Consider the following 12,886-nt stretch of genomic DNA (forward strand, 5'->3'; position numbering starts at 1 on the left):
GGTATGTTAAGACTTTTTAGACTTGTTGAAGGACGTTTTCCTAATTAAATATTAAAAAAAAGAAATAGACAATAGGTAAGGGCGAAAGATGGGGGTCTCGTATCAATGGTGTGATAGGCATTGATACGAGTACCAGTATTATAAAAAGGAAGTTACTACTATAGAATGTGGATTGAAATTTGAAAATGCTAAAGCATATGGTTATTAGCTGATGTATTATTGACTTGAAATCCTTGTGTGATTGTGTTTTCTTTGTTACACTCATATAGTTGTTATTATTGAGGTGATTATGTATTATGTTGATACTTGATTGATTGAGGTGCATCATCATCCCCTTATTTGAAATAATATTGTGTACATGCATTGACATGAGATTGAGTATAAGTTGGGCACGTGGAGATCGTCCGTGCTGGGGATGGTGATATGTTAAGATTGTAATTTGGGCACGTGGAGACCGTCCGTGTGGAAATTGTTAATTTTATGATTGTGCGTTGAGATTGTCCGCACAGACACGTGGAGATCGTCCGTGTCGGTATATAGACCTCGCGAGTCCCCCATGGGTCATGACCTCTTGATGTACTTTTGAGGCGTATTATGTATATACGGTTGATAAAGTACTAGATATTCTGAGACATATCATTCATGGCATCATATTGCATTGCATTTCATCACATCCTTCATTCTTGAGGATTATGTGTTTTTATTTGATGCTTGGAATTTTCTTAATGTTTGATTTCCTCTACTTGATAAAACTTGACTGGCGAGTGAATTTTAGACTGTATAATTATAGAATTCATTTTTCTTATATAAACATCCGTTACTACTTCTTCGTTGTCGGTCAATGAGATATACTAGGTACACGTGGTTTCGTACTCATACTACACTTGTTGTAGTCTTTGTGGTGTAGATTCGTTTCCGGGTACGAGTGCATCTCGTGGAGCATTTTGAGTCCGAGCTTGGAGTGTCTTGGAGTTGTGGTGAGCTGCTTGTTTGTTCCGTGGACCACACCTCTCTCTATCTTTTAATATTTAGTATTCCGACAGAATATCTTTTATGTTAGATTTGTCATTTTAGTTTCAGACTTGCATCGTATTTTAGAAGCTCTTGTACTTAAGACATCAATTCTTGGGTGATATATTATTTTTAGCTTACGCATTTCGTACTTATAAGAAACTCAATGTTGGAGATTCTTTCTAAGTGTTAGTCTTTTTACTCATTTGGTGGTTTAGTTGGGTTAATATGTTGGGTTGGCTTACCTATTGGTTGGGAACATAGGTGCCATCACGACTTGCAAATTTGGGTCGTGACAAAATTGGTATCAGAGCTCTAGGTTCATCGATCTCAAGAGTACAAGAGCAAAGTCTAGTAGAGTCTTGCGGATCGGTATGAAGACGTCCATACCTATCTTCGAGAGGCTATAGGACATTTAGGAAATATTCTGTTCTTTTATTCATTATCGTGCACACTTGACCTTGTGGAAATTCTAATCATGATATCTCAATTTCTCTCAAATGGCGAGGAATCGTACATCGGCAAGTGGGGTCAGGACCCTATTCTTGCGCCTGCTTCGGGGAACACTATCCGAGGTAGAGGTAGGGGACAAACTCGAGGTTGGGGTAGGGCCCGTATTGCAGCACATGTGGAAGGTCAAGTACTAATAGCTACCCAGGGTCGTGATAGAACCGTACCTCCTGATGCAGAGGTTATTCATGGGGATGTGCAAGATCGTGTCGAGGGGGATGGTCCAGCTCAGGCTCCACCCAGTACTATTGTCACCCCAGTGCTTCAAGATACCTTGACTCGTATTTAGGAATCCTAGAGGGGATGGCTCAGGCAGGAGCTTTTCCTGTCACTTTTGTTGGCTCACAGGCCCGTGTTGAAGGTCAAACTCCAGATCCGATAGTTGCTCCAGATTCTCAGACTCCCAGGACTCAGCCAGCTGCCGCTGTAGCTCCTCATTTTGATAGTATGGAGTTTCCAGATATGACATCATATTTGGTGAACAAGCCTTCTATGACTATTGATGAGCAAAAGATGTTTGGGAGGTTCAGACTAATGAATCCTCCTACTTATATTGGTGACTTAGCTGAGGATGCATATGAATTTATAGTTAGTTGTCATGAGAGGTTGCATAATCTTGGATTAGTGGAGTCTCATGGAGTTGACTACACACCGTTTCAGATGACTGGCTCTGCTAAGCAGTGGTGGAGGGATTATATTAGTAGTAGGCCAGCTGGATCCCATCCACTATCCTGAACTCAGTTTACTCAGGTATTTCTATCCAAATTTATTCCACGCAGTGAGAGGGAGCACAAGAGGGCCGAGTTTGAGGGTTTGCAACAAGGTGGTATGTCGGTTGCAGAGTATGAGGGTAAATTTCATGCCTTGGCTAGACATGCTTTGATGATACTTCCCACAGAGGCTGAGAGAGTGAGAAGGTTTGTTAAGGGGCTGATTATTCCGATCCGTCTAGGAGTTTCTCAGGTTGCTACTTCTGGTGTTCCATTCAGAAGTGGTAGATGCCTCTAAGGAGTTAAACATGATTTGTCGTGACGGATTTGAGCAGCGAGAGGGAAGAGGACTCGTTATTCAGGTGATAATGGTGGTGCTCCTCCTAGGAGTCGGGTTTACTTGGGCAGAGCTTATAACCCTCACTCCAGTAGACCCATTCACACTGCTATACCAGTATCTGAGGCTAGTTACGCTGGGCATAACTCTTCGAGCTCGGTGCATACTTCACAGGGTTCATCTTCTAGACATGTAGTTCGTGGAGGTCATGCAGGTTCCTCTAATCAGCCTGCGTCTTGTAGGGGCTGTTTTGAGTGTGGTGATATGGGACACTTTGTGGTAGACTGCCCTAGGACCAGACGTGGTGGCTTACATAAGGGTTCTCAGACTTCGACTTCCAGGGCTGCACAAATTCCAGCTAGGGGTGGTGCACAGAATGGTAGAGGTGGTTCTCATTAAGGTAGAGGTGGTTCTCCTTCTTGTCGACGTGGTGGTCGTGGAGGTTCACAATCTGATGGACGTCGTTCTCACTATTATGTTTTTCCAGGTAGGCCAGAGGCTGAAGCCTCAGATGCTGTTATCACAGGTATTATTATGGTTTGTCATCGACCAGCTACTATATTATTTGATCCAGGATCTACTTATTCTTATATGTCCACATATTTTGATCCTAGTCTAGATATATTGTGTGAGTCTCTTGATTTGCTGATACGTGTTTCTACTCCTGTCGGGGATTCTGTAGTTGTAGATCGGGTGTATCGATTATGTATTGTTACCTTGATGGGGTATGACACTCATGTAGATTTAAAGGTCTTAGATATGATAGATTTTGATGTGATTCTTGGTATGGATTGATTATCTTCTTACCACGCAATTTTATATTGCCATGCCAAGACAATTACTTTAGCTATGCCTGTAATTCCTATAGTAAAATAGAGAGGTTCTCTTAGTCACCCTTATAAGGATGTGATATCATTTCTTAAGGCCCGTCAGTTAGTACAGAGAGGATGTTTGGCTTTCTTGGGACACATTCGAGATACTAATGTTGAGACTCCTATGCTTGAGTCTATTCAAGTGGTTAGTGAATTTTCAGAGGTATTCCCGGCTGATTTGCCAGGTCTTCCACCAGATCGTGATATTGATTTTTGTATTGATGTGGAGCCAGGCACTCAACCTATTTCCATTCCTCCTTATTGTATGGCACCAACTGAATTGAAAGAGCTGAAGGAGCAGTTACATGATTTATTGAGCAAAGGTTTTATTAGACCGGGTGTGTCTCCTTGGGGTGCTCTAGTTTTTTTTTGTGAAGAAGAAAGATGGATCTATGCGTATGTGTATTGACTATCGACAGTTGAACAAGGTAACCATAAAAAATAAGTACCTGATACCTCGTATTCATGACTTATTTGATCAGTTGCAGGGTGCTTCAGTTTTCTCCAAAATTGATTTGAGATCTGGCTATAATCAGCTGAAGGTTAGGGCAGAGGATATGCCTAACACAACTTTTTGAACATGTTATGGCCATTACGAGTTTTTGGTGATGTCTTTTGGATTGACTAATTCCCCTGCAGCTTTTATGGACTTGATGAATGGAGTGTTCAAACCGTATTTGGATTCCTTTGTTATTGTATTCATTGATGATATATTGATATACTCACGCAGTAAGGAGGAACATGAGCATCATTTGAGGATTGTGCTTGGGATTCTAAAGGAGAAAAAGCTTTATGCAAAGTTCTCAAAGTGTGAGTTTTGACTTAGTTCGGTAGCATTCTTAGGACATGTAGTGTCCAAGGAGGGTATCATGGTAGATCCTAAGAAGATTGAGGCAGTTAGGATTGGGTAAGACCTGCTTCAGTTACTAAGATGCAGAGTTTCTTAGGCCTTGCAGGTTATTATCGACAATTAGTTGAGGGTTTCTCATCCATTGCATCTCCATTAACTAGATTGACACAGAAGGAGGTGACTTTTCAGTGGTTTGACGAGTGCGAGGTTAGTTTCCAAAAGCTCAAGACTTTATCAACTACTGCTCCGATTTTGACCCTACCAGTTGAGGGAGAGGGTTTTGTTGTATATTGTGATGCTTCTCGGGTTGGTCTTGGTTGTGTATTAATGTAGAAGGGAAAAGTGATAGCTTATGCTTCGAGACAGTTGAAGGTTCATGAGAAGAATTATCCTATTCATGATTTAGAGTTGGCGGCTGTTGTGTTTCCATTGAAAATTTGGAGGCATTATATTTCTGGTGTGCATTGTGAGGTGTTCACAGATCATCGTAGCCTCCAATATATATTCAATCAGAGAGATCTGAATTTGAGGCAGCAGAGATGTTGAAGTTGCTCAAGGACTACGACATGACTATTCTTTATCATCCAGGCAAGGCAAATGTTGTAGCAGGTGCCTTGAGTCGAAAGGCGGTAAGTATGGGTAGTCTAGCCATGTTATAGGTCGACGAGCGTCCTTTAGCTAGGGATGTCCACTCCTTGGCCAATGGTTTTGTGAGACTTGATATTTCAGAACCTCGTAAGGTGTTGGCTTATATGGAGGCTAGATCATCCTTGTTGGAACAGATTCGGGCTCAATAGTTTGATGATGGTGATTTATGTAAGATTAGAGACAAGGTGTTAAAAGGAGAAGCCAAGACTGCAATTCTTGATAGTGAGGGAGTTTTGAGGATTAAGGTTCGTATCTGTGTTCCTTGTATAGGTGATTTGACTAGATTAATCATGGAGGAGGCCCATAGTTCAAGGTACTCGATTCATCCGGGGGCTACTAAGATGTATCGTGACTTGAAACAACATTATTGGTGGTGTCACATGAAGAGGGACATAGTAGATTTTGTATCCAATTGTTTAAATTGTCAGCAAGTGAAGTATGAACACCAAAGCCTGGACGTGTGACACAAAGGATGCCTATAACTGAGTGGAAGTGGGAGCGTATTGCTATGGACTTTGTGGTAGGATTGCCACACACCTTGGGTAAGTTCGATGCTATATGGGTCATTGTGGATTTATTGACTAAGTCTGCACACTTTGTACCAGTTTAGACTACCTATAACTCAAAAAGGTTAGCCAAGATTTATATTCGGGAGATAGTTCGGTTGCATGGGGTTCCTATATCTATTATTTCAGATCGTGGCACCCAATTTACATCTCATTTCTGGCGGTCTATGCAGAAAGAGTTGGGCCCTCAGGTGGATCTTAGTATAGACTTTTACCCTCAAGCTGATGGTCAGTCTGAGCGGACTATTCAGGTTCTTGAGGACATGTTGCGGGCATGTGTGATTGACTTTGGTGATCAGTGGGATCAGTTCTTGCCTTTAGCGGAGTTTGCTTACAATAATAGTCATCATTCGAGCATTGAGATAGCACCATTTGAGGCTCTGTATGGTAGGAGATGTCGATCTCCAATTGCTTGGTTTGATGCATTTGAGGTTAGACCATGGGGTACTGATTTGTTGAGGGAGTCCTTGGACAAGGTCAAATTGATCCAAGATAGACTTCTCATGGCTCAGAGTAGGCAAAAGAGTTATCCAGATCGAAAGATTCGTGATTTAGAGTTGATGGTTGGAGAGGGTTTTTAATGAAGGTTTCACCCATGAAGGGTGTGATGATGTTTGGAAAGAAGGGCAAGTTGAGCCCAAGGTATATTGTTCCTTTTGAGATTGTTGAGCGTATTGGTGAGGTGGCGTATCAGTTGGCTTTGCCACCTGGTTTGTCAGGTGTCCTTCCTGTATTTCATATTTCGATGTTAAAGAAGTATCATCAGGGTGGTGCTCATGTGATTCAATGGGATTCAGTGTTACTTGATCAGAATTTGACTTTTGAGGAAGAGCCGATAACCATTTTGAATAGGCAAGTTTGGAAGCTGAGGTCGAAAGAGATTGCTTCAGTGCAGGTTCAATGGAAGCATCGTCCGGTGGAGGAAGCTACATGGAAGACAGAGTCAGGCATGAGAAGTAAAAATCCTCGGCTTTTTGAGCATTCAGGTTAGCTCTTTTTTTTCGTTTGAGGACGAACATTTGTTTAAGTGGTAGGTGATGTAATGACTCGCTAGGTCGTTTTGAGAACTAGGACTATTTTGGCTTTTTTCGAAAAATTCAAAGAGGTATTTTAAACTATTTGATAAGTAGGAGTACTTAGTTGATACATATATCTATATTATAATTAATATACTTGAATAGTAATTGGGTCAAATTCATTTTTTTTAATAACCCTTACCATTTGACTATATAATTAAAACAAATCAGTTAAGTTATTTTAGAAGAAGAAAAAATAAATATAAAGGTTAGAAAATACCTGGAGACGAGAGGGATCAAACGGCTGCGGAGAACATTGATTTCCAGGTAAATCAATCCAAATTAATTAAGGTTTATATATAATTGTATGGTCGACTTGTAGTAATATAATGAAATAAGATTTTTGGAGGGGATTAAATAGTAGGGTAGTCACTGTAATGTATTATTTATTAAACTTTAAAGTTGCATAGGGTTGATTGGGGTAATGACGACCAATGATTGCTTAATCATTGGATACATTGGATTTCTCATGCAAATATATGCATAATTCTTTAAAAAAGCTAGACATTTGACAGTACCCATTTGAAGAAAGAAAAAAAAAACATGTGTCTTGGCATTACCGTATTCTTTGATTCTCTTTATTAATTCTTATTTGTATTTATTTTATCAAATTATGATACTAGTTTTTGATATTTTGAGATAGGTAATTGATTATTAGGTGTATATTATATGATTTCACATTGAATTCTAGGATATTTGGAGAGGTTAAAGATAAGTTCTTGACTTGAAATTTAGCAAGTATGATAATTTTGGCATACAAATTATATCAAGATTTGGAGCTTGATTAGAAGTATGAGTGAATTTTAGGGTCTATGATAGGCACATAATAATATGAATGTCTACAACATATGAATATTGCATCATTGGTAGATCGTGAACATTCCAAAACTTTGCAAAAAGGGAAGGAACTATCTTGAAGATTCATGACACGAATTCGGCAATGGAGGTATGTTAAGACTTTTTAGACTTGTTGAAGGACGTTTTCCTAATTAAAGATAAAAAAATGAAATAGACAATGGGTAAGGGCGAAAGATGGGGGTCTCGTATCAATGGTGTGACGGGCATTGATACGAGTACCAGTATTATAAAAGGGAAGTTACTAATATAGAATGTGGATTGAAATTTGAAAATTCCAAAGCATATGGGCTTTAGCTTATGTATTATTGACTTGTAATCCTTGTGTGATTGTGTTTTCTTTGTTACACCCATATAGTTGTGATTATTGAGGTGATTATGTATTATGTTGATACTTGATTGATTGAGGTGCATCATCATACCCTTATTTGAAATAATATTGTGTACATGCATTGACATGACATTGAGTATAAGTTGGGCACATGGAGATCGTCCGTGCAAGGGATGGTAATATGTTAAGATTGTAATTTGGGCACGTGGAGACCGTCCGTGTGGAAATTGTTACTTTTATGATTGTGCGTTGAGATCATCCGCACAGACACATGGAGATCGTCCGTGTCGGTATATAAACCTCGCGAGTCCCCCATGGGTCATGAACTCTCGATGTACTTCCGAGGAATATGATGTATATATGGTTGAGAAAGTACTTGATATTCTGAGACATATCATTCATGGCATCATATTGCATTGCATTTCATCACATCCTTCATTCTCGAGGATTATGTGTTTTTATTTGATGGTTGGAATTTTCTTAATGTTTGATTTCCTGTACTTGATACAACTTGACTGGCGAGTGAATTTTAGACTTATATAATTAAAGAATTAATTTTTCTTATATAAACATCCGTCACTAGGGTACACGTGGTTTCGTACTCATACTACACTTGTTGTACTCTTTGTGGTGCAGATTCATTTCCGAGTATGAGTGCATCTCGTGGAGCATGTTGAGTCCGAGCTTGGAGTGTCTTGGAGTTGTGGTGAGCTGCATGTCTGTTCCGTGGCCCACACCTCTCTCTATATTTTAATTATTCTAATATTTAGTATTCCGACTAGATATCCCTTATGTTAGATTTGTCACTTTAGTTTTAGACTTGCATCGTATTTTAGAAGCTCTTGTACTTAAGACAACAATTCTTGGGTGATATATTTTTTTAGATTTGACATTTCGTACTTATAAGAAACTCAATGTTGGAGATTCTTGTTAAGTGTTAGTCTTTTTACTCATTTGTTGGTTTAGTTGGGTTAATATGTTGGGTTGGCTTACCTATTTGTCAGGAACATAGGTGCCATCGCGACTTGCAAATTTGGGTCGTGAACGATAGAGGAAAATGGTATGAATTATGCATATTGATTTTTCTTGGTTTTTAAATACTCATGTTGAAGAGATCAATTCTTGTGCACAAAATCTTAGGCTCTAAATTAAATACTCATGTTGAAGAGATCAATTCTTGAGCACAAAATCTTAGGCTTTAAATTTATATTTTCATAATCTTTATAACTCCTCATAATTCTCAATTTTTAATGAGTAAACTTATGATAATTTATTATATTTCTTAATGAATATCAATATAAATGTGTATTGTAAGATAATCCTTTTTGAGACAAATATTAATGTATTTTAATTTACATTTGATGTATTCATGATGAGAAAAATGTTATATATAAAAATGTTATATATATATATATATATATATATATATATATATATATATATATATATATGTACACACACACTTATTCCTTAAAGAAAAGAGAAAGAACTATGATAGAAAATGTGTAATTTATTTGCCAAAATCAAAAATAACAATTGAAAAAAATAGTGTAATTTGATGAACCACGTTTTAATTATTTTATTTATTATTTTTTATCCCACTTTAGTTTATCTATTTTTAATTTCACGTTTTATTTTATGAATTGAAAGTGTAATTGAAAAAAAATCTAAAACCTAAAAATATTGATCCCATAATTAAAGATTTTGTAAATTTTTGAGTCAAAAGTGTTCTCTTTTTGCTTTGGTTCACTTACATGTTAATTGCGCTCCACACACATATTTCCATATTAAATACTTATATTTTTATACTATAAAAATTATTCTTTTATAACTCTTTTGAAGTATATCAAAATATAATTATCAAAATAAATAAAATAGTAAATATAAATATCTAAATATATATTACGCATTTGATAAATTAATTTATTTTTGTTAAATATGTATATTTTGAAAATTTTAAATAAAAAGATGAATACAAATGACGAAATAAGCTGATTTGTTTTTTACAATATTATAAAAATAAAACACATAATTTTGTACATAAAAACATTATGATTAAGATTTTAAATTATATTTTAATATATTTAGTTAAGTGTATATATCTTAGGGTGTCCGTGTATTAACTTCATATAGAAAGATGTGCAATCACTGATTTGAGAATGCAAGAAGTATATTTGAAATGAAAGCATATTATTAGAGTTTTCAATTTAATTAACTTTTAATTTTATTATTCTATACATATAATATGTGAAGATGTTTATTATTTATCAAATATTTTTACGTAGTTTATATGAATCTATTTATCTTTATATTTCATATAAAAGATATAGATAAAAACATAGTACACGAGTCAATAATTTTATAAAAAAAACATATTATCATTCGGGGTTGAATATATTGAAACTTAATAATCAGTTGCGTAACATTTTGGGTAACTTTCTGAAAAAACATATTTAAGGAGTGATAACATTTACCTTTTGATATAAATGCAACTAAAGAATCTAACCAATAGATGTGATTCACGCAAAAATCATACAACTCTAAATTGTATATTTGAAAAAGGAAAAAGAATGATTGAAAAACGAGATATTCAAAGGAGTTTTATCGTATCAATATGAAAAAGAATACTAAAACGTGTAGATGTATTTGATTCGAATTTTTCAGTTACTTCATAATATAATTCTTGAATATTCAAAGGTACACCGGAGTATATGTTGTAATATAAATATTCAAACTCATTGATATTCCAATAAATGTACAAAGTGACATATTAAATATCCGTCCAAACAAAAAAATTACTAAGAAATATATCTTGACATATTGATTAATAATGTACTATCCCTCATTTAATAGATTATCGATGTTAAATTTGTTAAGTTTTATTTCAATTGTCATCTCAAAACGATCTTCATAATTAATATATAATTATAAAAAATAAAGTGATAATATTCTGTTTGGAAACAAAGAGAACTATAATATTGATTGGAAAAAAGCAATCCTTTAATATTTATTTTAAAGAACGCGCGAAGGGCGCCAAATTCCCTAGTTATAGAATAAGTCCCAATAGTTAGGCCCATTTTATATTCTTGACATCACCCCTTCATGAAAATATATACTTGCTATAGTCTTTTTTTTAATCAGATACTACTATATCATTTCAATTTCGTAACATGTTATTTTCAAGGATTTTAGATATGTCAAGGGGCTCAAAATACAAGGTACATACATATATTATACGCAGAAAGTAAAAATTCTATATTTTTAGTTTTCTCTATCCGTAACTTAGAATTTTGTTACACTTCATATTTTTTTTAAATATCTACTATCGCTTTTTACAAATGTTATTTATTTTCTTTATAATTTATAAATCTCTACATTTTAATATACATATTTTTTAATACATGTTTACACTCAATCTTATTTATTTTCTTTTACGTCTTAAATCTATATATAAGTTAAAAAAAAACAAAATTTATATTCTCAACATTTATTTTGGATATATTTATAAGACACATCTCTACTCTTTTAACATAAAATTGGCATACTCTCTTAGCGCATTCATTTCTTTTCTTATCGTATAATCTTCATACTACTATTAAATCTATTTTATAAGACATATATGTGACTTACCTTGTATTTTATTATATTTTCATAAACCAACCAACTAATTAATCATTTTTAGAAAACATAAATAAACAAGTTTTCCTGAATTATATTTTCCTAAATTGAGTTTAAGGACTATCTTCGGATAGGCTGTGAGGGGTGCTTAACACCTTTCCCTCGAGTAATAAGAACCCTTACTCAGAATCACACGGTTTCGCATAATCAAAGCAGAATTTATATTTTACATATTAAAAATGGTTTTCCTAATATTTTCCCTAAAATTTAGGTGGCGACTTTAAAACAAACAATTTTTCCAAAAATCAGAGTGTCAACATATTATGTTTTGAACTGTTTTCGTCCAGTTCGAAAATAGGGTGTGACAACTAACACCATTGTTTTGTATATCAATACACTTGTGAATAGAATCATTCTGTCCTCAGAGGATCTATTCCTTTAAACCTGGAGTACTATAGGAGAATAATTTCCTTAAGGAGATAATGTGTATTCAATGTGCTCGATTATTTCCTATTTGTTTCATTCTACTTTACAAATCCATGTATTTGTTTACATTCATTAATATATGCTTATGTTATTAATTATCATTTTGAGTACATGTTCTAAACATTGTTGTTTAGTTTATGCTTTTGATCATTATGTTGAAGTAAAGATATGTTTAAAAAGATTTTGATGTGACCATTAGGATATTGGTGTCATGTAAATTAGAATTGTTAAACTTTTAGAATAAATAACTTTGATCTTTATAGAGTTTTTTGAGGCTAAAAATCTATGGGGTGTTCAAGAAGGGACATTTGAGTGTTCAGAATTAATGGTGGCTCCACACAATGTTGGGCTTTTAGTTATTTAACTTATAGAGACATTCAATTGATTAGTGACATGCAAAAAATAAAGGAATACAAGATGGTATGTAGTTTACTCAATCTTAATCAAAAGTTTGGGGTTTAATTGTTGGAGTGGAGTCAATGAATTACTCCTTAAAGTAGGATGAATCCATACTAATCATATTTATCGAAACATAAACAAGAAAATATGAATTTTAGCTATCAATGTAGTTTCATCAATTGCAAATGATTTTGAATAAGGGACTTTCCAAGAGCTTATTCAATCCAAATGATTTGAGTAACATAGGTTATTCCACTGAATTCCAAGAGATGTACTTTTAAATTTTAACTAATTTATCAAGTACACAACTGATGATATAAGATTTAAAATATTTATATTGTGTATGTAGAGGACTTGAATAGGAGAAAAACTCTCTCGATTGATGTATAAAATGTTTGTATAACTTTCTTAAAGTTCAATGAAACAATTATATCCATTCTAAAAACTTTGGTGATGTATAACTATGGTATATGAAGAATAAATAACAAAATGCATACACTTAAGAAAATCAAATCTTTTTGTTTTAAGATTTAAAGTGTTTTATTACATCTTCAGAAAAAATATTTTTAAAATAAGTCATAGGGTTGTACCCACTCGAAAACACTTATATTACAAAA

The 12,886-nt window shown here is 34.7% G+C and overlaps 1 protein-coding gene across 1 annotated transcript; it reads left to right on the forward strand.

Annotated features, from left to right (window-relative positions):
- The first annotated feature begins 1,824 nt into the window (after window positions 1-1,824).
- On the forward strand, window positions 1,825-4,018 carry LOC138341841 (uncharacterized). Its single transcript, XM_069293829.1, has 6 exons — window positions 1,825-2,045; window positions 2,301-2,515; window positions 2,567-2,947; window positions 3,056-3,246; window positions 3,493-3,801; window positions 3,929-4,018. Exons 1-6 carry the CDS (start codon window positions 1,825-1,827, stop codon window positions 4,016-4,018), a joined length of 1,407 nt encoding a protein of 468 aa, XP_069149930.1.
- Window positions 4,019-12,886: the final 8,868 nt, after the last annotated feature.

The sequence above is a fragment of the Solanum lycopersicum genome, chromosome 1 (assembly GCF_036512215.1).
Source record: "Solanum lycopersicum chromosome 1, SLM_r2.1".
Lineage (NCBI taxonomy): Eukaryota > Viridiplantae > Streptophyta > Magnoliopsida > Solanales > Solanaceae > Solanum > Solanum lycopersicum.

What these genes read in the sequence shown, in the direction of transcription:
- LOC138341841 (XM_069293829.1), top strand. Translation starts at nt 1,825, where the DNA reads ATGGCTCAGGCAGGAGCTTTTCCTGTCACTTTTGTTGGCTCACAGGCC. An exon ending in TAGGGGTGGTGCACAGAATG is followed by an intron (nt 2,948 to 3,055) that starts GTAGAGGTGGTT and finishes ATGTTTTTCCAG; the next exon opens with GTAGGCCAGAGGCTGAAGCC. An exon ending in CTACTCCTGTCGGGGATTCT is followed by an intron (nt 3,247 to 3,492) that starts GTAGTTGTAGAT and finishes TCATTTCTTAAG; the next exon opens with GCCCGTCAGTTAGTACAGAG.